General features: G+C 51.5%; 2 protein-coding genes and 1 long non-coding RNA gene across 6 annotated transcripts in view; all 3 read left to right on the top strand.

Annotated features, from left to right (window-relative positions):
• The window catches only part of NACC2 (NACC family member 2), a 63,860-nt gene extending 51,656 nt beyond the window's left edge, over positions 1-12,204 (top strand). For all 4 annotated transcript variants that reach the window (XM_052814928.1, XM_052814931.1, XM_052814932.1 and 1 more), the window contains exons 3-6: positions 85-252; positions 3,320-3,425; positions 3,709-3,806; positions 6,374-12,204. In XM_052814928.1, the coding sequence (XP_052670888.1) occupies positions 85-252; positions 3,320-3,425; positions 3,709-3,806; positions 6,374-6,873 (872 nt within the window). In that variant the 3' untranslated portion in view covers positions 6,874-12,204. The remainder of the gene's footprint in view (positions 1-84; positions 253-3,319; positions 3,426-3,708; positions 3,807-6,373) is intronic.
• A 6,053-nt stretch (positions 12,205-18,257) lies between these two features.
• Positions 18,258-20,665, top strand: LOC128154500 (uncharacterized). The gene is made up of 2 exons (XR_008239358.1): positions 18,258-18,701; positions 19,491-20,665. It is a non-coding gene; the product is annotated as an uncharacterized LOC128154500 (long non-coding RNA).
• A 3,589-nt stretch (positions 20,666-24,254) lies between these two features.
• On the top strand, positions 24,255-26,295 carry LOC128154788 (uncharacterized). Its single transcript, XM_052815856.1, has 2 exons — positions 24,255-24,383; positions 25,385-26,295. The coding sequence occupies exons 1-2, from the start codon at positions 24,319-24,321 to the stop codon at positions 25,956-25,958; spliced, it is 639 nt and encodes a 212-aa protein (XP_052671816.1). The 5' UTR covers positions 24,255-24,318; the 3' UTR covers positions 25,959-26,295.
• The last annotated feature ends 1,326 nt before the right edge of the window (positions 26,296-27,621 follow it).

Here is a 27,621-nt window from a genome sequence, read left to right as displayed (position 1 = left end):
GGGAAAAGGCCAAAGTGTGACCTTCTGTTAATGTTGTGCCTGCATAATAAACTGCTTTAATGGTTTTCCCTTTTAATTTTTAAGTTGCTCAAGAGAAGCCAGAGCAGATCCCACTGGAGAACCGCTCCTGTGTCCTCATACGACGGGATCTAGTTGCTCTCCCAGCCAGTCTTATCAGTCAAATCGGATACCGTTGCCACCCGAAACTCTACTCAGAGGGAGATCCTGGAGAAAAACTTGAGCTCGTTGCAGGTAATGAGGGGGTTTTCTTTGCTTGAGAACACCTGGGGATCGCTGATGTTTTCCTTCTTGAAATGTGTTCATCTTGCTTGCACCGTTGCTGGAGTCGTGCATCTTGTGTGCCCTTGCTGTGTCTTTCTGGATTATTCATCCCCAATCATCTTTTTAAAAGTTCTAAGTTTCCTTTAATTTGCTGATAGAAAAATGTGTCATTAACAGGATTTATTCAATTGAATTAATTTAGCATTTTAATTGAATTCTCCAGCTTGTGTTCTTCCCTATTGGTGTGGGCTGCATTGCAATTGTGTTTTGATTTAGATGCACAGATCTAAAAAAAAAAAAAAACCCAAACCCAAAAAACCCTATCACATTATAAGATTTACAAAGCAAAGGAGATAAATTTGTGTCAGTGAACAGGATTTGAAAAACCTGTAAAAGTTTTTTAAAAATTGGGGGCGTTACTAAATGGTCGAACACTGCAGTAGAAAGAGAAGGAATTGGTTTTGGTCCTTTCTTCTACCTTTCTTTTTCATTTTGGGGGGAATTTACGATATTGGGAGAATTCACTACTTCTCTATAAAGGATTTATGGCCAACTTGAGGTGGAAGATGGTGCTGTTTAGCTTTTAATGATACTGGTGGTGTAGGGCTAGATAAAGAGTGAAATCTGGTAGGCGTGAAACTGTGGCTGTGCCAGCCTGCAGCCCGGTTACCGCGAGCGCTGCACAGAAGATGGACGTTTGACTGGGGTGTCCAGGTCAAATTCCAGTTGAAATAGTTATAATCTGCTTTTATAAGTTCCCCCCAGCTTCCCTTTGCTGCAATGGTCCTCTCAGCCTATAGCCCGTGCTGTTGTGAAGTTTTTTCCATTGGACGTAGCTATGTTTAGATGAAGCGATCTTTGCACGACAGCCCGTACCTGCTGTCCAGGCAGGGAGGTTCAATTAATACCTGTAAAGCCCTTGGTACAAAAAGGACGTGTGGCAGCACAATCAATCCAAATCAGTTGCCCTTTCTTTCTGGTCATTTATCTCTTGGTGAGTAGTGTGATTTTTATTTGCAGTCTGTAGAAGAAATCTGAATTTCAGGGGATGCCCAGAAAGATTTCCATCTGATGGAGCGTGGGTCTTTGATAGAAGGTGGGAGTAAAAGGCACACGCCGCAGCACAGCGTACAACCACAAGTATTTATTTTGTATCTGGAATATTCATTTTCTACCCATTTACATTCTATGTGAGACTTCTTAAAACCATCAAGTGGTGCAGGTTATTTTCACAGTGAGAGCTGCAAACTGGCTTGAGGCAGCTCTGCTTGATTTACATTTTTCAATCTGGAAAAAAAGTAGATTAATATCACTAACCGATAGTGGCTGCCTCGGTTATTTTTTATTTATTAAAGTGAAGTTACCCTCAGTAGTGTCTGGCGTTCTCTCTGATGGCTTATCTCTTAAAATACCGCTGCTGAAGAAAGCTAATTCCTGTCTCAAACCTGGTGAGACCTGGGAGGGGGGCTCGAGCCCGGAGCACACAGGAGGATCCTGCAGCGAAAGTTTTCCTCAACTCTCCGTTCGGAGTATTTTCCTTTTGTCTCTGATTTTTCACGCCATGACCGATTCTGCAAACTTCAGCAGCTCTCTCCAAGAGGGTCTTCAACAAGCCTTGCAGTCGTCGTAGTACATCTGATGGACAGGTACTGTGCGTGGAGGAGAATACATGGAAGATACGCGGCGAATACATACGTGGAAGACGATACGTGGAAGATACCTGGCGAGAAGTGGGATGCCTCGGAGATCCGGAGCGATGCTTGCTATTTTCGGGGGCAGGACCAGTGGCCTGGGCTGCCCACGGCGGCAGGGAAGGTGCAGGCAGCTGCCTACGCCGGGGAGAGGGTCGGGCTCGGGGAGCTGCTGGGCGCCTGCCCCGGCGCAGCCCGCCGGCGTGGGCTGCTCTGCAGCTCCGTCTTCATCCGGAAGATCAGGGACAATCATCTGTAGGCTTTCCTGGAAATCCAGGAGGTAATTTTATTTCTGCAGTAGATGTTTTTATATCTTGAGAACGGAGCGTGTTCTGGATCCAGATACGACCCATTATTTAATCTTAATTAAAAGCAAATACCAAAACCCTCTTGTATAACAGTACGCTTGAAAAATCATAGAATCATAGAATCATAGAATCATTTCGGTTGGAAAAGACCTTCAAGATCATCAAGTCCAACCATTAACCATGCCCCCTAAACCATGCCCTGGAGTACCCTATCTACTCGCTTTTTGAATACCTCCAGGGATGGTGACTCAAAAATAGGGTAACCTCTCCCTGCAAGCCGATGCTGAGGCAGGAGCGGTTTTGTCTGTGACCTATGTGCAAAGTAAAAGGGTTTGATAAGAAACCTGCTGTAAAGCACTGCCAAACCCCTGGACGGGTAAAGCTGCTTTGGCAGGGGCTCCTTTTTCTTCTGGAGAACGTCCTTAAAGGCAGGCTATTTCAAAGTCAGCAGTTCCTGTGCATTAGAAGGAAAATTCCCTGCTCACCAGAAGTATCAAGAGGTGATGGGCTGGGGTTTTTGGAAACAGTTAGATCTGTAGTGTAACAGAGTACCTTTTCTGTGCTAGATGGGGTTTTTTTTCCTTTCTTTCTAGTTATGTGTTCTACGATCTTTCACTTGAGAAAAGAAAAGGCCAAATGGATTGGGGTTTTCTTCCTTCAGAAAGAATAAATAATCTGTTCTGTACATATAAAATCACAGAATAAAGCCTTGCACTGTGTGTCTTTGCAAAAGAAATTTTAAAAAGGGTCATTTCATTTCCAGACTTCCTTTCTGTACGGATAAAATTAGGAATTATTATTACCTGGGACTTGCCAAGGCCCTGAGGGACTGCAATAACCGTCCCTGCTAGGCTTTTCCAAAAATCCTGCCGTCCTTGTTGGGCTTCTGTAGCAGGACGTGACGAGCACGCTCCCTCCCGTGTCACACCAGCGTCAGGACCGACCAGCGCAGGAGGAGCAGTTTGTTTGTGGCTTGCAGGCAGTGCTGTCGGCGAGGCAAGGGTTTAATTTTGAATTCTCCCTCTCCAACCCTTCCAGGCTCAGGTGTTTACATCACCCGGGGGCAGCTGATGAATTGCCACTTATGTGCCGGTGTCAAACACAAGGTCCTTCTGAGACGTCTTCTGGCCACCTTCTTTGATCGGTATGTCCTCTTTGTGCTCTCCCAACGGATTCGGTTTAGTTTCTGGTGTTTTAACCATGGTAATAGATAATTTCTCGTGAGTGCTTCATCCTTTGTATATGCTGCACTGATTTCTGTGCCTTTTCATAACGATGCTTGAACCCGAGCACCAGGTTTTCCAATTCCTTACCTTAAAATCGTGCAACGTGGTGATCCCTCTGTAAGAACCTAAAGGGAAGAGGACAAGGCAGTGGCTGTCCCTTGGAGTCCCCGGTGTCAGGATCTTCCTTTGCCTTTCTTGCAGGAACACGCTCGCCAACAGCTGCGGAACTGGAATCCGGTCCTCCACGAGCGATCCCAGCAGGAAGCCCCTGGACAGCAGGGTTCTTAATGCAGTCAAATGTAAGGAGAGAGATTTACTGCTGCTCTGTTGGAACAGCATGCCGAGAGCAAAGCCGAAACCTAAGCAGGGAAGGCCATCTCTGTTGCGTAATAATGGGAACTATATATGGTGAAATTAGTTGTAGGAAAATTAATTTATTTTTTATTTTGCATCATTTTGGGGGGCTGAAGTTAATTTTTGGTGGGTTTTGGCAGTGTCTTAATATAAAACATTATTGCTACTTGACTGTTTTGCAATATTTTAAAGCACTAATTTTACAGTTAATCATTTTATTGATAGGGGCTTTAAGAAGGAAATTGAAATTATGGTTTTGGCAACATTCAGAGCTTGATACCTCTGAAACAGGCCGTCTCCATGTGCTGGCTTTTATGCCCCCAGGCTCCGGCTCATATTTGGATTCATCCGAGTGCAGGGCTCTGCCAAATCCCCTGGTTTACAGGAGCAGAGCATACAGCTCCAATCCATCTCGCAGAGACGTCCTCCGCGCATCTCTCGGAGGTGCTGGCCCCGCTGTGCCCGGGCTGTGGCGATGCCCGAGAGCAGCCGTGCTTTGCGGTGCCCTGGGCTTTGGGGGCTGTTGGTCTTCAGCAGTAAATGGGCCCCCAGGATTCAGGGAATCCACTGGCTGCTTCAGCCCTGGCAGCACGGGAGGATCTGCTCTCCATCTCGCTGGCAGCCTTTCTGTTAGTTTTACAGTCTATGTCCTTGAATATATTTTGTAGACTTTTTTTTTTTTTAAATATGTAAAATGGGAGCCCTGCTGCAAGTAATTGCCTTTTCAAAAGATTGCATAAAGCAACAGGACCTTTTGCTTTTAACGTTTGAACTGCAAACAAAGTTCTGCATCGTGCCACGTGGCTCAGCTAGTCAGTCTGTCTTTCTGTAGAGCTGCTGAGCTCTGTCTCAGAGCTGGGGGTACAAAAGGTTCAGCTGTTGAACACCCCTTCTGCTGTCCTGCAGGTAAGATCCCCTGTGTTTGCATGATTACACAGCGCCCTAACTTTAGCCAGGGCTGAGATGTGCAAGGCTACCTGCTTCAGTGTGCATATTTGTGCCCAGCGCCTGGTGTTCGTACAAGAAAAGGAGAGTTTTGCTACTTCCATCAAGGTAGTTTCATTATTTATGGCAGGCACCAGAAACAAATGGTTAAATATTTGGCTCTTGCAGTCACCCTTGAATACAAGGAGCGTGCTGTGGGACAAAAGGTGCCTGCTGGTGAGTGGGGACCTGTGTGGTGTAGGAAACCCTGATGGGTTAGTGCAGCGAAGCTTGTTTACCGTGGGCTTGATATACAGTGGAAAGCAATGTGTTCTCTCACCCTCGCTGGATTCTGGATAGTAAATCTTTATGTAAATATTATTGCGCTGGAAAATGAAACTCTAAGCAATTTATTTTTTATTTTTGATTTTTAAGATTTGGAAGATAAATCTTTCCTCTCCCTATTTGTTGCTGTGCTGCTGAACTCCAGGGGCCTTCCAGCCACCCTCTGAGATCTGTAGCACGTGGAGAGAAAGGATAAGGTGGCAGATGTCCAGTACATAAAGACAAAATCACTAGACTGTGCTGTTGGTGCTTGCCTGTAGCTGCTCGTGGTGCTCTCCTGAGACAGCCTCCCCATTAGCAGCTTCACCCCGGGGAGCCCTGGGTCTGGACCTTCCAGCCTTGGTCCTTGCTGAGGCTTGCAGATACCTTCGGAGGGTTGGAAAGGCATTGCTGTCCAGTGACAGCGCCTACGACATGCTGTCATGTGTCGGGGCATAAGATGACTTCTCACTGCCTGAATTCTACCCTGCGCACAAGCTTTAGTTGATAATTATTCACCACGGCAGTTTCTTGGATGTTGCTCCGTAACATCAGGTGCTTGGCCCCCGTGGAGGAGCCGGGCTGCAGCCGAGGTATTCTGGGCTTCTGCAGGCTACGTGCCAGCTGATGCGCTGGTGGTGGGATGTTGGAGCAGCCGTGCTGGCCGGGCCGGTGGTCCGTGCGGTGCCGGTTGGCTCTGCAGCGGCCGGTGCGAAGCGTGGGTCGGGCAGAGGACGGTCCTTCGGGCAGTCCCCTCTGCTCGGTCGAGAGCAGCTCTGACGTTTGCCAGCCCCGCAGCTCTGCCTGCACCACCGTGGTTTTAAGAGCCATTAACGGATCTACTGTTGAGGAGTTCGTGTTGACCTTTTCTGGGTCCATCTCTTGCTTTTGGCCATCCCGGCGTGCTGCGGCCGTGGGTGCCGCGCTCCGGCTGGAGGCTGCAGGACCCCGGTACCCGTGGGGCTCGCTGGGTCCCCGGGGAGTGAGTGGTCCTTCTCCAGCCCCTTCCCTGTGCCACCTGGGATTTTTCAGCCTTCTGGTTTTATCCCTTCTCGATTGTCTCTCTCTTGAGCTGAGGAGCCCTTGTCTGTAAGTCTGTCCTTGCGAGAGCTCCGGTCCACGGGCGAGCCTCCCCTCCGTGGCATCAGCCCACGCTAAGCCCCGCGGCAGGTCTCTAGGACGGGGCAGAGGCTGTGATCACCTTTGTGCCGCCTTTGTATTGCTTTCTCTGAATCCTCAGCTGTATGTATCCCTGTCTTTGCAGTGTATTGTCAGAATTTTGCCCCGAGCTTTAAGGAAAGCGAGATGAATGTTATAGCAGCCGATATGTGCACCAACGCCCGCCGGGTCCGCAAGCGCTGGCTGCCGAAGATTAAGTCCATGCTGCCAGAAGGGATGGAGATGTACCGCACGGTCATGGGCTCCACCACAAACAGTGTCCCCCTGGATCCTGAATTCCAGCCCAACACTGCTCAGGTCTTTGAGCAGCGAATCTATGCAGAAAGGAGGAGCGATTCAGGAACTATAGTAGCCTTGAGAACTAACACGGTGAACGTAGAGCTAAGCAATGGATCCAACCAGTCCTTCGAACAGAGCGAGGATGCCGAAGGGGCTGGCTCTGTGATACAGGAGGCAGCTGCCACAGATGCTATGGCATCGGATACCCAAAGCACTCCGCAACCTTTTGAACAAGGTTCGGGCTCCTCCAGCCGGCCCGAAACTCCCGTGAGAAGACAAGATGGTACTTACGGAGGGACTTTATAAAGAGAGCAAACGTTTCGTGACCTATAAGGGATCTGTAATACTAAAGCTGCTTGCATGCATTACTAATACAAAACAAAAAATGTGATCAAGCCACTTACCTACTGAACTGCTACTGTTGCCTGAAAAAAATGTGATTTTTATTCTGCTTGTATTTAAAATTTATGAAGGAAATAATCGCATTCGTTATACTGTAAACGACTAGGTCTGTGGCGACCTACTTAAAAAAAAATATTGGGCTCCTTTTTTGATATTCCTGAGGTTAGTCTATAAGATTGTAGCTTTTTCTTTTTTTTTTTTTTTCCTTTTTTTTTTTAATTTTAAGAAGGGGAGGAGAAAAGCTAGCCAACCCCCCCCAACCACCACCACCACCCCCCATCATCACCACCCCATCCATTACTCAGCTCAGAAGTAAAGCCATCGTTAACCTTGTCCTCTAAAGAAAGTTTTACCGTCACTTAACAGGAAAGCAAGGTGTGTTAGGGTACAAGTGCTGTGACTGGCGATGTTTGTCTCTAGCAGAAGGGCTCTAGCCAAGTGGGACAGGGTGGGGGAAATCGTTAGAGGCTTCTGGTGTCGGAGGGAGCCCCTTGCCGTGGGTGCTGCGGGGCAGGGTGCTGCGGGGCAGGGTGCTGCGGTGCCCGGCCGCTGCCGGAGGCTGGCGGAGACTCGGTGCCGTTGTCTCGGGGATTTTTATCCAGTTCCCGGGAGCAGGGATGGTTCCGCGGGAGTTGAGGCTTGCACGTGTCAGGAGGACTGCGTGGGATGCAGGTGGAGACCCTGGCCGGTGTTGTGGTTGTTGTCGGGTTTTTTTCCCCCAATACAGCTGGGTTTTGGGTTTGGTTTCTCCCTCCCTCCCTCCCAGCGACTCCTTTTCGTTTGCTTCTCCTTGCTTGCAACTTCACGTCACCCGCTTCTTGGGCGAACAGGCTCGCGTCACCCCACCGCAACAAGGTGTGCAGGCAGGCGGACCAAGTCCTGGGGCCACCTCCTCGGGGGGGGAGTAGCCCCCCTCGGCCACCTGCGAAGGGCTTTGGAGGGGAATCTGAGCACGGAAAGCATGTTGGTCTTGCTCCGAAGGGCACGGAGCCGGGAGCTCTCGGCGTCGGCTTCCAGCAGCATCCGCACTGGAGGCAGGGCACGGTGCAGCCGCTGGCGTGCGGGGCTCGCCTGCCGCCCCCTCCCCTCCTCCCCAGGCCACCCAGACTCTCACTTTTTAATAATTTGGAGTGTACTGGATGCACAAAAAGTAAAAAAAAAAAAAAATTAGCATTGTGCCCTTCTGTGAAGAGGTTTTGGGAAAGAGGAAGCGGTTTGCCTCTTGCTCATCCTCTGGACAGGCCCTTCTGGGGAAAAGCCCAATGTTGAGTTATTTGCCTTTTTTTTTTTTTTTTTTTTTTATTGAAAGCTGATGTCCCCAGGCTGTGTTGGCTTTGGTGGCCCCAGCTGGCCTCGGCTCGATGGTGCGGGCGCAGGGATGGGACCTGCAGGTGCCCCTGGAGCCTGGCCGGGCAGCGGGTACCAGCTCACCCCCTCCGCTTGCTGCCTCCTGCCTGCATCGGCTCTGCCCGCTCGCCCTTAGAAATGCCCCAAAGCGACCGTAACCCTTCCCGCAGACCCGGCTCCCGCAGGGCGCTGGGCACAGTCGCTGCCCGTCCCCGCTCGCCGCGGCTTCGCCCTGGGTGCTGCCGCCGGGCTGGGGGGTGCCGGGCACCCGCGGGGATGCTGAAGCCGGCGTGCACCCAAGGGATGGGGGCAGTGACGTGAAAGCCAAGTATGGCTTTTTTTCTTTTCTTTTTTTAATTATTATTTTTACAGTGATTAGGCGGCCTGCTTTAATGGTATTTGCAGCTCGTTCTTTCACGAGTTTGGGACTATTGAACAAATGCAAGGTGCACCGAGAGTCGCTTTCGAAGGCTACTGTGGCTGCGCTCTTCTTCTCTTTCCTGCTTTGGTTCCTGAATCCAGACGGCGCTTTGCTCAGGGTTTTTCTTCCTTCTTTGTATTTCCATTGGGAAAGGGGGAGGGGGGAGAGGATAACCCAACTTTTGGCCATTTGTTTTCTTTTCTTTGATACTTGAAGCAGTTTTTTGCATCGTGGCAACAAAGCTGTCCGGCGCTTAGCCTGCTCCACTGCTCCTTGCCCCGAGAAAAAAACAGTCAAGGACGGGGCGGTCTCTGCCTCACGTCTTGCACAGCTCTTGAGTTTTGGCACGGCTTGGCTTGGGTGGACCGTGACGCCCCGGACCGGGCGCCCTGCTGCCGCCGGGGTGGGGTGGGGTGGGGGGGCTGGTGCAGGTGACGGCGTGATGAGCCGGTGCGGAGGTGCGCGATGCTTCGGGGAGCGGGGACGAGCACGGCCGGGGGCTCTATTTGCACTTTACCCACGTCAGCAAACAAAACTCGCGCTCTCGCCGAAGCCCGGAGCTGGCGCAGCTCGTCCCCTGCCCGGCGTTGCCTCGGGAGGAGGCTCCTTCTTGCGCGGTGATGCCCGTCGGTGCTTACCCGTGCCGGGGGCACGCGGCCGGAGGACGGAACATGAGCGGGGGGTGTACCGGGGACCACGGGGCTGAGCTTGGGGTGGGCTTCTTCCCCGGACGCTCCCGAGGAGACGGAGCGATCCGGTTCCTTGGCCCCGAGGGTGTCCCTGTCCCCCGTGGGAGCGGTTTCTGGGGGGCCAGCTCTTGGGCAGCTCGGCCAGGTTGGCGGGGCTCGGGGGGTCAAGTTTGGCTGAGGCCCCTCCTGATGCCCCAAAGTTTGGGTTTGCCAAAAGTTTGAGGCAAGCTGGGAGCAGGTCGGGGTGTCGGAGATCAAAAGTCGTCCCTTCGTTGTGTGTCTGTGTGCATATATAGATATATTAAAGATACTGCAAAGGATTCCTCCTCCTTTTTGGCACTTGCTGGGGTTCGGTGAGCAGGCTGAGCCCGCCAGCCGGGGTTCGCAGTTGGCTGCAGGTATTAATTCTGGACCAAACCCGCGCCCAGACAGACGGCTCCGGCCGGCGGGGCCACCCCGGGGGGGGCAGCAGCAGAAGTACTTGAATGGCTTAGGACAGAGAGTCTGAAGAGAGTCAAGTTGCACAGTGAAAATATATATTTTTATACCTAGCACAACTTCCTGTATATTTTTGGGGTTTTTTCTTTCTTTTTCTTTTTTCCTTTTTTCTTTTTTTTTTTTTTTTTTTGATTTGGGTTTGTTTGTTTTATTAATTATTTTATTAGGAAGGCAAACTTCTAAAATGTGAAGGGCGTTGGGTTTTTCCTTATCTGGTAGATGAGGGCAAGCATTTTGCACTAATGTTTCCTGTGTGTGGAGGATTAATGATATGTTTGAAAATGTTATATGGTAATGATTGTATTCTTCCGAAAAAAACAAAAACAAAAAAAAAGAGTAACCCCTTTAAAATACTGAATGTAAGGTGAGAACAGAGCAGTCCATCGATTGTATGCGGCTTTCCTGAGTGCCTTAGAATTTTTTGATCATTTTTTCCAAGGAAAACAGATTAAGAAGATCAGATCATAACCGACTCCTTCCTCCTCTTTGTTTACGACACTATTTTAAATTATAGAATTTGGGGCTGCTTTATAATGTGAATAGGAAACTGCATTCATCTAGGTCTGATAGTGTAAAATCAAAGCATCAGTATTTATGGTATGTCTGCACCTTTATTCTTATGCTTGACTATTAGCAATATTACATGTATATTATATATCTAAAGTTATACCAAGCACCTTTAAAGAAAACGGAGTGTAAGCATACAAGTTACCTGCAGCTGCCATATAGTGTAGAAGCCAGCCCCTCTCCTCCTCGTTAGCGCCAATTAACACCACCATCCTGAGAGCTGCCGCTTTGCAGAAGGGCTGCATGACCTTCTTCTGCCGCACCCCGGTCCCGCGTCCCGGCGTCCTGCGGGCCCAGCTTTGCCCGGGGGGTCGCGGTGAAGCCCCCCGTGTCCCGCGGGCCGGTGACGTTCCCGCGCCGCTTTGGTGGCGGCGGCGACGCCGGCGCGGGCGGGAGCTGCCCGCGGAGAGGGAAGAAGTTGGGGAGCGGGTCCTTTTTGCCGCCTTGATGGTTTAATTCTTCTAACTGTGGTTTCACCCTAAAAATTCCCCGGGGGAGGGTGGGTGGGTGCGGGGCTGGTGGCGGGGGAGCCCGGCCGTGGGTGCCGCGCACCGGGGCTCCCCTCCTGCGGCCGGGCGAGGGGCTCGACCCCACGCGGCCCCCCCAAAACTGGAATTGCCCACGGCTTGACCAGCGTTTGAGGGAGCGGAGCGTCCTAGCCGTGGCGTTACGCGGGGGGCCGCCGCCTCCCCTCAGCCCTTTGCCGCCGGGTTTTCGCTCGTGGATCGCTTCTTTTTCTGGAAATAGCTCGCCGCCGGTGGAGAAGGGCCAACGGGAAAACCGGGACGAGCCCCCGCCGCCTCCCCGGCAGTAAATCCCCACCACCCCATTGCCAGTCCACAGCCATCTCGGGCTTCAACTGCTGTTCAAAGTGTTCCTGCTGTCCGAATCGGTCGCGCCGCGAGCGAGCGAGCGAGCCCCGAGCGCGCGGGGTGGGAGGGAAGCGAGCGGGAGCTCCCCAGCCCCGCTCGCCCGGGGGGGCTGACGTCTAACGCACTCACATTGGAAACCCCTCAACTCCTCCGATGAGTTTCTTCCACTGTTTAAGCGTTTTGCACACAAAATTGTGATTTTTATGTCAAGGTAAAAGCCAAAACTTGCAATACTATTTTTAGCAGACAAAAAAAAAAAAAAAAGAAATAATAAATAAATAAAAAAAAAAAAACAACTGAGTATAAATGTATAAATATTTTTGACTTGAACATTTGGATGGCACTTGATTCAAATAGAACATTAATCCTTTGGACAGAATGTTTGGGAAAAAAAGGACTTAAAGTACAAGGTTGTTTTTAAAGCGTCTTCATAGGGTATTAAGTAGTACTGTAATTCATGACTGTTAAAAATACTTTCTGTGCTGTACGGAAATCTCACAGTACCACTGAATTATGTTCCTCAACTGTCTCAGCCACGAACGATGCTAGCTTCTTTTTTTTTTTTTTTTTTTTTTATCGTGCATTATTCACTAGTATTTATGTGCTCTTACTCTGTATAGTTAAGACTGTTATTTTGTAGCCATGGCTGACACGATATATCAGTAACTAAAAAAAAAAAAGAGAAAAGATTAAGACCCCCGAGTTGGAACTGTGCTCATAGCTGTTTTCATATGATGAAAAATCCATTTAAAAAAAAAAACCCCAATGTGATCATTAATTGTAAAACGCTTTGTAAAATTCACATTTACAAAATAATAAAGTAAATTACAATTAAAAGGTTTTTTTTTTTTGCTCTGGTTTCTTTCTTTCTGGGTGGTGGATGTTGCTGATCAGAAGTGCTTGTTAATAGGTGCTGAAGGGGCTCCAGAGCCCCGTGCTGCCCCGAGGGGCCGGGCTCCACTTTGAGCTGTGACACGAACCCCAGCCTTGGCCCGTGGCACGCTTCTGCCCAAATTTGGGGGTTTTTGGAGTTCCCTGCCCTGGGCTCTCCCCCCACCTCCCCTGAGCTGGCTTTGGGCATCTTCTGCCTTTCTTTCCTGGACACATCACATGCTCCCTCCCTGTCACGCTTGCTTTATTTATTATTATTTTTAAAAATTTAATTTGCAGCCCCCCCGAAGCGGCGCTCGAGCGTTTTGCCCGAGACCAGGGCCGAGGTCGGAGGATGCAGCGTCAGCCAAAACCTGCCGCTTCCCCGCTCCGCCGAGTGCCTTCTGCCTGATCGTCAAGGGAAAACCTTAATTGGGCTCCGAAAATAGGGGCAGGTAAATGACTGCTGCCGGGGCGGCTGCCCCGCGCCCCGGCTGGGCAGTTCTGCTTCCACGGTGGGAGTCAGCCCCCGGCCCGTGGAGACGTGTCATGAGTTTGCCAGGCCTCGGGCAGCGGGTGGCTCGAGGCCGGCCCCGGCGCAGCGTGAGGATGCTCCGTGAGATGCGGCGTTGGTGGCTGCGTACGCCATCCCTGCTGCCGGGGCTGGGGGGGCGAGGTGCCGGCATGGATGGGGAAGATGCTCCGGTGGTGAGGCTGTAGGAGAGCACCAGGAGGTCCGAGCCCTGCCCCGGGGCTCCTGGCTCCGGCTTTGCCCAGGGATGGGGTTGTTGCAGGGGTTGACGTTGGTTTTGGGATGGGGAGGGGAGAAAAGGATTGCAAAGCCCCCGGAAAAGCCAAAGAGCCTGAGATGCCCTTGCGGGGCGGGTGGAGTGGGGTGCGAGGGACCCCCCCCAAGCTGGAAGGGAGGGCTGGGGGTGTTGGGGCGAGCAGGAGCGGGGTGGGCTGTCAGAGTGGTAATTCTGCTCTCTGTAATTTTTGTCTGTCTTTTTTTTTTTTCCCCAACCCAATTGGCCATAAAATTGCTGAGAAGCTGCATTTCCTCTGCTTAGCAAAAAAAAAAAAAAGTGCCCAAAACCACTTGCATTTGGGGGTTCATTTAATCTCATCTTACTGAAAGGAAAAACACAGAAACTTGGATGCTCATGTACAGCACATACCGCCGTGTTATATAAACCATTTCAAACTGATTTATTCTAAATGAGTTGTTATAATCAGAATTTTCCTTATGAGCAGCTTTCTTGCAAACGTCAGTATTTCAGAAAAAAAAACCATCATACGACTGCTCCAATATTTCAAACTGATTACTTATAAACACCATTTCTAAAATTAGGTCTTTGGTGTGCGGTATTGTCAGAGTGGGTGTATTATGATCTGCAGAGAGTATAAAAAGATAAATGAGTTATTTAACCAAGTAAACGACATTGCTGTGGAAATGTGCAGAGGGAAAGTGTGCGGGGGGGTGGGGGGGCAGGACCGCGCTGTAACGTGCCTCGCATTGCGGCAGCCGAGAGGGGCCGGCACGGCGCACGGGGAAACCGGTGGAGCAGACGCGGGGCAGATGGAGAGAGATTTCCTCTTTACGTTAATGTTATTATTTTTATTGCTATTATTATAAAACGGCCAGTCTCCCTCTGCCCGGCGCGGGGCCGTGATTTCGGCAGCACCCTCCGAAAGGGTGAGAGGGAGGAGGCTGAGCCGCGGGGCGATGGGTGCACCCATGGGTGCGCTCCTCCCTGGGGCATTAAACAATGACGATCTGTTGATGCTGTGTTGGATCACAGCTGATTTCTGGGAGGCAGCCCTGGGTTTTAAAGGCTCGACCCATCTTCATTTTCTTGGGATCTGCTCCGGAGGGAGAGACGCAGGAGCGCTGCACCTACCTAAACTCTCTGAATTTGGCTCTTCACCTCCGCCCCTGCTGGTTTTCGGTCCCCAGGGTGTTACAGGGCTGTTCTGGGTGCAGGTTGTCCCCACCATGGGCCCCCAGGGACACAGCCAGGTGGGTGCTGGGGTCGGGGACCACCAGCCCAGGGACAGCGCTCCACCCTGCATGGCTGGGGGGAAAATACATCCAGGTCTCTCACAGTGCCCAGCAGCTCCCTCCTTCTCCAGGAAAAAATGCCCAAATTGAGTAAAAGCTGTTCCGCTTGCTGCAGTCCCCACTGGGCTGCAGATTTAGGCTGCTTTTTGGGGCTTTTTTATAGTTTATCTTTTCCAGCTCTGCTCTGCACCGGCTCCTGATGACGTACCACCCCGGGAGGGCGAAGGGGAGCTCGTCACCCACCGCAGTGGAGGAGGTGAGGCTGCCCAGCTGCAGCCAAACACGGCCGAGCCGAAAGGGCCAGGAACTTGCTTCCAGGTGCCTGGAAGGATCACGAAATGTGAGCTGTAGATAGGGGAAAGCAGGAGGCTCTGGAAGACCGCTGCCTGGAACCACGTGCAGGAGGGCCAGGGAGCGGCATGGCCCCGGGCAGACATACCCGTGTTGGCTGGTGCAAAAGGCATTGCCCATTGCAGGCGGCGTTGGTTGTGGCAGATGGCATTGGCCATTGCAGACGGTGTTGGCCATTGCAGACAGCGTTGGTCATTGCAGATGGCATTGGCCATTGCAGACTGTGTTGGCCATTGCAGATGGTGTTGGTCATTGCAGACGGCGTTGGTCATTGCAGACGGCGTTGGTCATTGCAGACTGTGTTGGTCATTGCAGATGGTGTTGGCCATTGCAGACAGCGTTGGTCATTGCAGACAGTGTTGGCCATTGCAGACGGCGTTGGTCATTGCAGACGGCGTTGGTCATTGCAGACAGTGTTGGCCATTGCAGACGGCGTTGGTCATTGCAGACGATGTTGGCCATTGCGGATAACGTTGGCCATTGCAGAAGGCGTTGGTCCTTGCCTTTGCAGCTGGGGGATGCCGGCAGGCAGCCAGCGGACACCGGGAGCTGCGGTATCCCAGCACCATGCTGCTCCACCAGCACTGAGCTCCCATGTAAGCCTGGCACTTTCCCTGCTCTCGACCCTGTGGGAAAGAGGAGAGAGCAAGAGCTGCACCTGGCCAGAGCCGAGACACCAGGTACAGCTGGATCCATCCCGGCTCGCCTCCCTTTCCCTGAGATTGCTGGCGGGGGGGAAGAGCAGAGAGGGTGTGCGCCCACAGGTGCTGGGGGTGCCACCGCTCCCTCTCCCTAACTCCGTACATGTGAATGAAGTGTGAGATTTATGTCAGAGAGGCCCATCGAGCAGATGCTATAAATCACGGCTGCGAGCGCTCCCTGCACCAGCGGCTGAGGAACACTTCATGGCTTCTCTTATTTATATGCATCTTTTGCACCAAGCCATTTTATAATAGACTGTGGAGCGGCACTCCAGCACCGGCGATGGCTGATATATATCGTGCAGGACAGAAAATACAAATAAAGGGTGAAGGGTAGGAACTGCATCATTCCTGACGCACGCTGCCGTGCCCGCCTTGCTCTGCGGCGCTGACTTGGGTGCACCGGCGCTGAATTAAGATTGCCACCGGCACATAAATCAGCCCCAGCAAGCAGGGCTGCAGGCAGGGTCTTTGGAGTGTTATTGTAGGATAGCTTGAGAGTAATAATAAAAATAGTAATGATTATGCCCCAGGTTTGGTGAAGGAATGGTGTGAGGTGGCAGGGATGGGTCGGAGTGCAAGCGTGGCGGCTGGCCTCGTCCTCAGGGTCGCACCAGGATGGTGACAGCCAGCGGTGGCGGCGGTGGCACGGCAGCAATTAACGTGTTCCTGCAGGAAAGCTGCCACCGGCGTGCAGATAATTAACGGAGGGATGCGTTGCAGGAGGATGGCTAAGTGAGCCAGGCACCTGATTTTTGGCCCCAGGTGATGCTGTCTGCCCTGGGGCTGGGATGGGGGCAATGACAGCAGGGTGGTACCCCAAATCCTCGGTGGTGGGGTCCGCTCCTTGCTGGGTTCGGGCAGGGTCCCATGGGGCCGGCAGCCCTCACCCAGCCCTCGACCCCTGGGCCTCTGCTCCCTCTGGGAGAGGAATTAGAACAGTCTAATTCAACGCAAGGACAAAAAGAAAAAAAAAAAAAGAAAGAAATGCTGAGCCGCAAACCAAGACGACAGATAAATCCAGGAGGGGTATGTAATCTCACTCACTGGGACCAACCAGAAGTTACAATACATAAATTATTGCGCCTAAAAGCTTCTATAATTTCACTTCTATTTGATTCACCATAAAGTACCACAATGCCCTCCGCATCTACCCGTTTGATTATACATTTGTACCAAGACACAGCTTATGCTTAAAATAACATTACTGGAATAGAGACGGACAAGAGAATTCATTTGAATGGAAATCAATTTGATTAGAAAAGTAAATTACCCAGAGTATATGAGCAGCATATTGCAGTTCTGAATAATAATAATAATAATAAAAAATAAATCAGTGGCAGCAAAGGATCTTAACTGTTTTCACGGAATGGAGCCACTCGGGCAGTGACTGAGCTGTGATTGCTGCCCGGCACGGAGACGGGGCTGGCTCCCTGCGCCGGAGCACCCCCGGGCAGAGCTGCCCCACGTCCCTGGGGACCCCCCCTGCCACCGGCACCCTCCGCAGGGGACGAGCCCATTGGGGTCTGCCAGCGGCACCTCCCTGCCCAGAAGTGATGTGCACGGCTCGGTGTAGGTGCGGGGCCGTGGGCAACCGGCATGGCTGGACGTGCACGGCCGAAGGGGACGTGCACAGATTTATGTGGCTGGAGGTGCCTTCGAGGGCACGATTTTATGTACCCGGAGGTGATGCTGGTCTGAAACAGCCATCAGCTGAGCCGCGGTCCCCCTCCGGCCGCCAGACTGGGAGTCACTGCTCCAATTTGGGTGCTACTAGGGATAGGCAGCACGCCGAGGTGCTGGCCTGGCTGGGGGGAGGATGGCAGTGTCCCTCCCTTCGTGTCCATCCTCTGCTGCCAAAAAAGGTGCCAAGGAGGCCGACAAGGTGGCAAGGAGCCAGGGAGGCCGGTGGCCATCAGTGCCCAGCGGCCATCAGTGCCCGGCAGGAGCCGGGGCAGGACCCCCAGTCGCTCCCGAAAGGTGCGTTTCCCCTGCGTCATCTGCGGTGCACACTTTGCTGAGCTGTGATATTTTATAAATAATCAATTGGTATTTAATTCCCATGTGATAACTGTCTTATTAAATCTAAATTTAATGTGTATTTGGGAAACCCTAATTTAAAGTGTTACTGCATGCACCATCTGGTGTGCTCTCTAAATACAAATGCAATAACATAATTCAGAATTACATCATAAAAGTAAGTTATAAGAGATTAAAATGCACAACTATGTTCTTCAGTCAAGGCAGCTTTTATGCTTTTTCTCCTGATTTAGACACAAATCACAGCCGAAACATCCCTACCCTGATTAAGTGATTTTCTGCAGGGATTTTTGTTTTAATGGTGAGCAGGAGCGCACGGGAGGGAGGTTAGAGCGGATCAGGAGCTGGCGCCGGGCTCTGCTGCCATCGAAGACGCTGGAGCTGCAAAACCCCTCTGCTCGCCGGTGCCGGGGAGTTTCGGGGTCCCGAGCGCTGCCCGGGATGGGGAGAGGCGATGGGCACGGGGCACCCCGGGGTGCTGCGTCCTCCCACCCCAACAGCGAGCTCTCCCGGCACAGGAGAGGGCTGCTCACCTGAAGCACCAGAGTTTTTTAAAGGTAATGCCTTAACGCTGGTCAGAGCATCCCCTCCCAGCCCCTTTCCACCAGGGAGGGCCGAGCCAGGCGCAGGGCAGACTCGGCAACCCACCAGGTTGCCTTTTATTGAAAAACTGGTCAAATATAACCCAGAGTTTGGTGCATCAATGATCTCTTATAGTAGCAGTAAATCTAATATCTTCGCAAAACCCCCTATTTTCTCTCTACGTTGAATGAAACATGAGATTCCTTAATAGAGAGGGAAATTAAAATCTAGTTTTATTGCAGTTCCTGTAACTGGTATCTAAGCTATTAATAATCAATCCATTCTTGCTTAAAAGCTAACATTTATCACGCCAGCTAAGATGAGCTGACGGGCACTGGGGGGAAAGTACAATTGACTGCAATTACACTTTGAAAAATGTTATCTGTGCCACTGACCACTGGGGATAAATGATGAGATTTCATTTGTTTCTTCAAGCTTCAGATTCTTTTTCCCAACTTCTTTTTTGTTGGGTTTTTTTTTTTGTTAGTTTGTTTTTCCTTTTGCCTGTAGGTTGCCTCAACGCTGAGCTGCTCAGGGCAGGACCTGAGGGAAGGGAACTGCATTGTCCCAAAGTCGTAGGGATCCTCCGTGCTGTGCCCTGGTGAGTGCAAGTGCCATCCCTCTGCTCCCGTCCCGTCTGGGTACGTCGCACCTTCCTCATCCTCACCTGGGGACATCATACCTAGGGACATCGCACCTTCCTCGTCCCCACCTGGGGACATCGTGCTCAGGGTGAGCAGCGATTTCTGCAGCTGGGGGTCGGTGCTCACCCCGAAGGGCACCCATGGGTGCCCGTTGAGGCTGGGTCACCCAGCCGCCCGGTGGCTGCCCTGCCGGGGGGGACCCTTTCCCTGATTTCGGGTAAAATGCCGTTGCAGAGAGGGGTTGCACGCATCTCCGAGTCCGACACAAGCGTGGTGGCTGGGAGAGGGACTCTAGACCAGCCCTGTTCTGAGGCCAGCAGACCTCTTTTAAAAAAGAAAGAACCCCAGCACCAAAGTTTATTAGTTTTATTCCTACATTTTACAACGGGGAGGAAGAGGCTGGTGAAGGAATTGATTTGCTTGATTTACTGGTATTAATGAAACAGCTGACCGTAGATCTCCCGCAGCAATATTACGCTCCCCGCGATAATTCTCCAGACTCCAAACTTTTCAAATGAGTTTTTGCAATTTAAAATTAATAATTGTTCTGTCTAGAACAAGGATAATTAAATGCCTGTTCATCCTCATTATTGTCAGCCTTGTGATTTGTTGTTTTCTCTGTAATAAAATTAACCGGCTTAACTAATGGGTGCCAAAACTTGATAATTAAAGCTGAGCAAATAATTTGCAGCAAATAATTTGCAACAAGTAATTTACCCACTGGATTTGGTGGGGTTCATGGCGGGCACGGGACTGATGGCGTGGGACTGGGAGCCAGTGGCGATGCCCGACGCTGCGTGGGACACCCCGGGCAACCTCCTTTTCCTTACAATCATCATTTTTTTAATGAAAATTCCTTTATTTTTTTCTTTCTAAGAAAAAAGGTTCCCATCATGGGCTTTTTCGCACACCTGGAGCACAAGGCAGATTGTTCATCAAAGTTTTGTAGGCTCATCCATCAGAGAGGAAGCCCATAAGAAATAGCAGCTGCTCTCCGGTAAATCCCGATGTCGGCGTGTAGGTGGTCGAAAAATGGCAACTCTCGGGGGGAGGAGAGAAATTAAAATAATGTGCCAACAAAAGAAGTTTGGTCAGACGCAATCTTCTAACAAGAATGGACTTTAAAATTATGGTTATTAACAAGGTTTCATTTCAGCAGCAGTTAAAGAAGCTTTAGAAGGTATCGCAATTAATTTGTAAGTTTATATTACACATTATAACGTGAGGGGCCATTAACGAGGCGGTGACATTAAATTTAATGTACTTGGCAAATGGGACAGTTTGTCTCTCCCTCCTGGGTGCGTTCCCGGGTGGCTGGTTGGGGTTCGGCGCTGCCGTATTTCTTCCCGGAGGCAGCGGTGCCGGGGACCCCGATGCTCAAGAGGTCGGGCAGGGCTGCGCAGGCACGGCCGGTACCCGCCGGCGCGGGGGGTTATCGCGGTGATGCGCGGCGGTGCCGTGGCCGTCCCGGGTCTGGGGGGCACTGGTGGGATGAGAAGTTTTGGGCCCAGCTCTGCGGCATGGCCAACGAGGCTCAGATGAATATAAGGAGAATATGAAATGTCTCATACCTATAACTTTAAATTAAAAAAGCAATGTACTGTTTATTGGTTCTTCCGAGTGTCTCCGGAGCGGCAGGCTCATAAAGATCATATTACAGTACAAGCCATTATGCAAAGAGTTTACTATATATACATTTCTAAATGCTTCAGCAAACAGCAGCCTACTTACGAGCAGAGAAGGATAACTGGTTCGTTTGGGGTAACAAATGATCCTTGATTTGATTTTAAATGCAATGACAGCAAAATTTATTTCTTATTTAATCACTTGCCAGAGCTGTTGAGGACGGGATGGTATTAAACTGCACAATGCAGCATATGACTACTGAATCAGTTGAAATAGGCATAAGAATATATTATGTTTATAGGATAGAAAAAGATTGTACAGCAATGCATATAACTAGAATGGGTATTTTTGTCATTTATACAGTAGCTTATATCATTATTTCTTCCCGCTTCCAATTTTTCAGTAATAAAAATACAGGGGATGTGATTCTCTTTGCATTACAGATAAACCATCTTGATTCTTTATTAAATATTTTTATTAATCTGAAGTACTACAAAGCATTTGAGCAGATAAATCAGGCTCCGAATAGTCATTTCCTCTCTGCTATGGCTCTATAAAGTGGATTCATTTATGAGTGCGCAATACCAGAAAAGAAGGTTTCCATATTCATTACTATGCTCCCTTATGGTCCTGTTTTTATATCCCGCTGCACCGTGCAGAAGGGCTAGCACTAACTTGGTCCCCAAAATGAAACAGGTCTCGGTAATCCGCTCTGTAATCCCTGCCTGGGTTTGTGTCCAATTTAATTAGGAATCACCGCTCGGCTACCACCCACCAGCCCCGGCGCGGAGGATGCCCGGGGTCTCACCAGCCCCGGCTCCCCCAGCCCCCCCGCTGCTGCCACCAGCACCTTTGGGGTGATTTGGGGGTGGATCCAGCCCCAGCATCGTCCCCTCCTTGCCAGCACCAGATCGGCACCTTCACCCATCGCCCCGGCCGCTCTCCCCGTAGGATGCGGGGATCCCGTTATTCGGCAGAGGGACCGAAGGAGGATTTGGGGGCCAGCCCCTCCCGGGAGGGTGCCCGATACCGTGGGGCTCCGCCGGAGGCTGTTTGACCCCCTAAGGTGTCTCTGGCCTCTCGCTGCCCCTTCATCCCCATCACCCTACGTCCTCCCACCCCAGGGAAAGCAGCATTTTGGGGCCAGCACCGCGCTTTTGGCCAAGCTCCTCCATGCCCAAGCGGCTCCAAACCATCCCAGGGGATGCTGCCGGGGGGCGGGGGACCAGTGCGGGGGCAAGTCGAAGCCGGCAGCGTTCAGCCGTCAACAGCTGACTAGTCATTTAGTCATCGGAGGAAGCTGCGGAGAGGCACGAAGGAATTAAACCTATTTAAAACACAGCCAGGTGTGCAAACAAGTTTATCCTATTGTAACAGCTAACGCGTGAATCAGGAGGGCTCTATAAAGGTTACAGCAGCCGTGCAGTTATTTAGGGCTCCTTGGGAGATGTGACATTTAGTGCCTGTGTTTGCCGGGGCCATAGGACTCACCGGGACCCCCGGAGCCACTGCCTTCGCCCCGCCGAGCCCAGGGCTGCGGTCCCCTGCCCCGTGCCGGGGTTGGCCTCATCCTGTCCCTTCTCCCCTCCTCGCCCAGCCACTGCTGGCACCCCTGGGGGACTTGGCTTTGATTTCAAATTTTACTGCAGCAGCTGTCTAACATTTGTTTGCTGTTTGGAAACAGGACTTACGGCGCTCGGTGAAAGGCGGGTTCCCTCCGGGACCACTGCCGGCAGCTGGCACAGCCCCAGCCCGGCACCCCGGGGCTCCAAACTGTTTCTCCTGCTATGGGTGGCCTTTTGCAGCCAAGCTGTGATCGCATGGCAGGGAGCGGGAGCCCAGCTGCGGGGGGATTTAGCAGTGCTTCTGCCCAGATGGCTGCTTTTTTTCCTGCTTTTGAGCATCCCTGCTCTCTCCAGGGCATCCTCGCACCCCTGCACCGGCGCAGCGGGGCCCTGCACGCCCGACTGGTCCAGCACACCGGTGGGAGCCCACCAGCGTCGCAGAAGGATGCGGATGGGGCTTTTTCCCCCTCCCCTGTTCCCATTGATTGCGCTGGGCAAAGGCAAAGCAGGGCTTTGTCCCCAGGGGGAAGGGTCTGCACCGGGAACTGCCGCGGGACGGCTGATTTCATGTGTTTCACCCGCAGGATCGGAGCCGGTTCGGAGGCAGAGGAGTGAAGCTGTTACACCTCTCCATATGCACCGGGGTGCTTTCCTTGCTGGGAGCCGCTGGGGCTGCACATAAATCTGCCGTCAGCCGCAACTGTGTCACAGATGTCCCAGGACATGAATTTTTTCTCCAGTTTTAGTGCTGGCGTAAAGCTAAATTATGGTAGTTGTCAGCATTAGCAAAAACCGTCGTCTCCATCCTGCCCATAAAAAGCACGGCGGTGGGGCCTGGGGGCTGGAAGAAACGGAGGAGAGGTGGGTCAGCTCCCACTTTCTGGAAATTATAAGGACCAGATTATTGTGCCGCGGAGCTGGGACTGGTGCTGGTGGGTCGGCCGTGGCCGAGGTCACCGGCACCACAGCAAAAGCCATGGCAGGGCGGCAGTGCAGGCACTTCGGCCACGGGAAGCCCTTCTCCATCCTTCCACCTCCCTCGGCAATGTCGGCAAAGACCGGCGGCACGCTCAGACCCCTCTCGGGGCCCGTGGCTGGTCCGTCCCACAGCGAGGATGGTGGAAGCTGCATTCGAGCTAAATCCGACGCCAAAACTCTTACGGCACGTGCCAGGGCTCGAGCACGGACACCTTGGGAAGCGCTGGAGGTCTGCACCTCCGCTCTGCGGCAGATCGCTGTTGATGTAGAGCACCGGCCCCTCGTTTCCAGGACACGCTGATGTTATTAAGCACCGACTTAGGAAAAGCGGGAGCGGAAGAGTTTTACACCTTCGCAAAACAATGTTCAAGAAGGAAACGAGCAGCCAGCAATTGTAATTGAGATGGATGAAAGGGCAGCTGGCTTCCCCCAAAGCATTTCAGGCAACATACTTGAGAAGAATATGAAGTGCTGCTGCTCTCTAAAGATCGCCACGCTGCGGCTAAATTATTAATGACTAGGAATGATTTCATATTTAATCTAAAGACTATTAATTACACTGCAGAAGCGCAACACACCATCCTGAGAGCCCCTCTCACCAACTGAATAATTTAGTGCTGCCCCATATTTTACCTCAATGTCAAGGCGGGCAGCGACACGCCTCCTGCGTGTGCAGCCCGGCGGTGTTTGGGGCAGACATTGATGTCCCAAGGAGTACATGGTGCTGAGGACTAACCCCGACCTCTGAGCCCCCCAGCCCGATGAAGGACGCTGGGCAAAGTGGGGGGCACGTGGGGCTCCCGTGGGGCTGGGGGCACGGCCGTCGTCCCCCCCCAGCCGGGCTCAGAGCCGGGAGGCAGCCCCGGCTGTGGAAACACTGAAGACAGATGTTTATTTGTCCAAGATTATTTGCTGATCACTGTTACGGTGATCCAAGATGATCATTAAAAAGTGAAATGGGCTGTTTAATAATAATGCTCGGAGCATGCAGTGTGCCTCACATTACGAGGATGTTTAAGCATGAGCCCAATTAAGTCCCTCGCATCCCTACAGAATTACCCCAGTTGTGCAAACTATTAGGCGAACTCCAGGCTCCTCGTACTTGCAGGCAATCCTGGAGCCTGGCACTCTGCTAGAGACCCATTTCTATCCTGAAGCTAAATTAAAATCCTATTGTGCCGGTGCTGCTAATATTTCCTGCTCTTGTTTCCAACAATTAAATTGTGACATTCTGCCAAAACATACGAGGAAACTAGAAAACACTCTCGATCAGCTGGAAGGAGAAGGCAAATCCTGCCGGCTGCCTCCTGCCACCCAGACGCAGCGGTGACGGTCGCGGGTAAAACGGCACGTGATGGACGAGGTAGCGGCGGGCGGACACGGGTATTCATCGTTCTCCGTCGGTGTGTGTGTGGGAAGTGGGACTTTAAATGTGAAGTTGAAAGGTTTTTCTTCTCCATTTAGGAAAGAAATCTGTGAACTGCATCCATACGGTACCAAAACCCAAAACGCTGATTATAAGGAAGGACTCGAAGGATGATTTCCACCACTGCCGCCCCCAGCACCGCCAGTGGCCTGATTCTGCCGCCCTTCTCGCACAGGTACTGTCACATCCTTTTAAATACCCCCCCGATTTCTAAATCTCTTTTCCCCCTTGTCTCTGCTCCCCTGGCCGCTGCCCACCCCAGCGTTCCTTGGGGAGGGCACAGGTGAGTCCCTGCCCCACGCCGCCTGCAAACCCCCAAAGTGACCCCCTCCCACCATGCCCCCCCCAGCGCTGCGGCTGGTCCTGGCGAGAAAAGAGCTGGTGGGGACCCAGAGGATGGTGGTGGCCCACGCGGTGGGACAGGCAGGGACTGGCATCCGGAGAGCTGCGGGTCCCGCAAAGCTGGCGAGAGCAAGTTAACTGGTGGTGGGGGGAAGAGGGGAAAATAAAAGGCTGTTTAAGAAAGAAATGACTATTTGGTCATGGCTTAGAAGTTGGTACTTAGAAATTCCATGAATTTTAAAATAAAGACATCGTGAGATTTGAACTTTCTTTTGAATACTCACAAACTGCAGTGCCTAATACCTTCCCCGGCCATTAAGGAGCTGTGCTGGAAAGCAGAGCGCGCTAAGTACTACACTGATAGAGCAGTTAAACACGGTAATAGAATTGTGTTTGGAGAGGCTGCAAAGCCAGGTATAGAGCCCATACATAAACAAGGCCATTACCAGCCAGGGTAAACGGTGATAGAATTTCATGAATATCCCCACAAAAAGCTTTGTATATTTATAACAACCTACAGAGTCGTTTGGAGCACAGTCAGGGGCCTTGCAGAGTGATTCCGGAGCTAAATTGTACAACAGATCTGCGTGTCTCCGCACTGGGGTATCAGCCGCAGCCACTGCAGGCGAAGCTGGATGGGGCAGAGAGGTCTCGGCGTGCTGCAGGGGGGAGTGAGGCAGCCCCCGCTGGGCACCCTCCTGCCTGCCCGCCGCCCTGGGGTGCTGTGGGTCCTGAACCAGTGCCGGCAATGACAGCCCGACGGATGTTGCCCACCAGTTTTCCCAGTTTCCAGCCTAAGAGGCTCTTTTTTTAAAGATGATCCTCGGTTTGCAGGGAAGGGGAAGCAGAAGGGCGCTGCTTCTCCAGCTGGGATGGAGAGGGGAGCAGGAGAAGGGATTGTTCCTCCACCGTCTTGACTGGGGAAGTTGCTAAGGGGCAAGAGACAGAAGTTTCCATGTCCTGGAAAAAGAGAAATAAATCTGGGACCCATCGGCCTCAAAGCATCAGGACGAGGCTCCCGTGGGGCTTCGGAGCCACACACGGAGACGGCTCAGAGACCGGGAGGGAGCGGGGGCTCCTCCGCAGTACGGTGAGGCACGGCTCCGCTGTGATGAACGCAGCCGAGATCCCGTACTGGGGCTGTTGGGCACAGACAGATCCTGGTGCTTCCCTTGGGTGCTTTGCTGGTGATCCTGCACCGGGTCCCGCGGCACGCCGGGGACGGGCTGTCAAACACAAGCAGGACGCGCACGTGTGCTGCCGGAGCCCAGGCGAGGAGAGCCACGTGAGCCAGCGCCCCGAGAAGCCTCCGCAAGAAATCCACACTCTCAACCTCTGCAGCTTAAAAACAGGAAAGCAACCTCTTGAGCATATTTATTGCTTTAATTTAAATAAACAGGTACTTTAAACTTAGGAAAACTTTGCTCTGCAACTCTTGCAAAACCTGAACCCAAGCGATAGGTACGCAGCTCGAGCACGAGCCATAATAAAATGCTAATTGCTATTCATAAATTATATCGGGATGCCTGGGACTATTGAAGATCCTGGATGAAGTGTAGTGTTCAATTTATCCTGTGCATGTTGCCGACAGTGCTGCCAGCCTCCTTCTTGTCCCCCTGTGTTGTTTTGTCATCTCTGTACTATCACCAATTCATCACAAAGGCAACTGAACTCTCCGATGTCCACCCACCGGGTGACTTTGTCTTCGCTACTCTATGACTTCTAAATTAAATTGTCAAAACACATTACTGAGAAAAATATCGCAAAGGGAAAGTTCTTTACCCTTTTATTCCATCTTAAGACAGAATTGGTTTGATTTGAAGAAAACATGTCTGCTTCATTATCCCTCCCGCTATCATATTTCTTCACTCAGCAGCAGCAGGAAAAGAGAGTCGATACACAAGTCTTGGATGACATGATGTAGCATCCCACAGGAGTTGTCTCAATAAATTCTGAGATTGCCCAGGAAAAGCTTGGGGGGTGGTGTAATTTTCACTCTCTTTTATTCCTCCCACTCTCAGACAATTTAAAAGAGATTAGGGGTTTGCTGGTGTGGATTTCCCTGAGCTGGATGTTCCTGCTCCTCCAGCACTGGAGGTCTGGAATGAGCTCCTTGGAGTCCTTGCCGCAGAAGAAATCAGCCTAGGAGAGGCACAGCCAGAGTCCAATGCGTGCCGAGGAGTCCTCGGAGCCGGGCCCTCCCTAAGAGGGGGACAAACAATTTGCAGACATTAGAGCAGTCCCAAAACTGCTCCAATTTGCACCAAAGGAGACCCTAGGCAGCAGCACCTGCTCCCACAGCCCTCCTCTTTGGTTCTTGCAGGAGGCGACACTAAGGTTATGCTGCTGCCCAAGTACAGTCCAGCAAGCCCAAACACAGGGTGTTTGACTGTGGGTGGGCTCTGTCCCCCCTCCCCTGCTCTGCCTTCCCCCTCCATAACACGGGGTAGCCCCCAGACCAACACCTGCCATCATCGAACCAACGGAGTTTTGCAACCGGCTTCCCTGGGACTTGTATCACCCTCAGTAATGCAGGAGGTTCCTGCTGCTAGATGCAATCACGGAAAATAATTCACCCAGAGATGTAAAACAAAAGGAGCCATTTCTCAAAGGAAGAGAGCTGTTGATTTTCCCCTTTTCTCATTCACACATTGGTCTCTGGACATAATGGATCAGTCATAAAAAGCAAGTAACACATTGTGCACTCATTCTTTTGGCTTTGGACAATATTAACATAATACACACATATTGTTTATTTATTCTGCTATAGTGCAAGTATAGGAGGTAGTGCCCAACGTTTAAATGGGGTATTTTTAAATGCTCACATTTCCTTAGCCGTTATGATGCATTAGCCATCAGTAGTCAAATTGCCTTCTATTTGCAATTTTATGGGTACATTTTATCAAGCACACAGGAGCTGCATTCAAAGCATGAAAATAAAGTATTCCACTTGTGTTAGGCAAGCACTGTTTCGATGCAAGATATGGCCAGAAAGCAGAAATCTCCTTTTTTTCTGCCTCAGCTCCAGATTCATCTCCAAATATTGCTTCTACTTGCAGTAGCGACTCCTA

The sequence above is a fragment of the Harpia harpyja genome, chromosome 19, assembly GCF_026419915.1.
Source record: "Harpia harpyja isolate bHarHar1 chromosome 19, bHarHar1 primary haplotype, whole genome shotgun sequence".
NCBI lineage: Eukaryota > Metazoa > Chordata > Aves > Accipitriformes > Accipitridae > Harpia > Harpia harpyja.
This window is presented reverse-complemented; position numbering and strand designations above follow the sequence as displayed.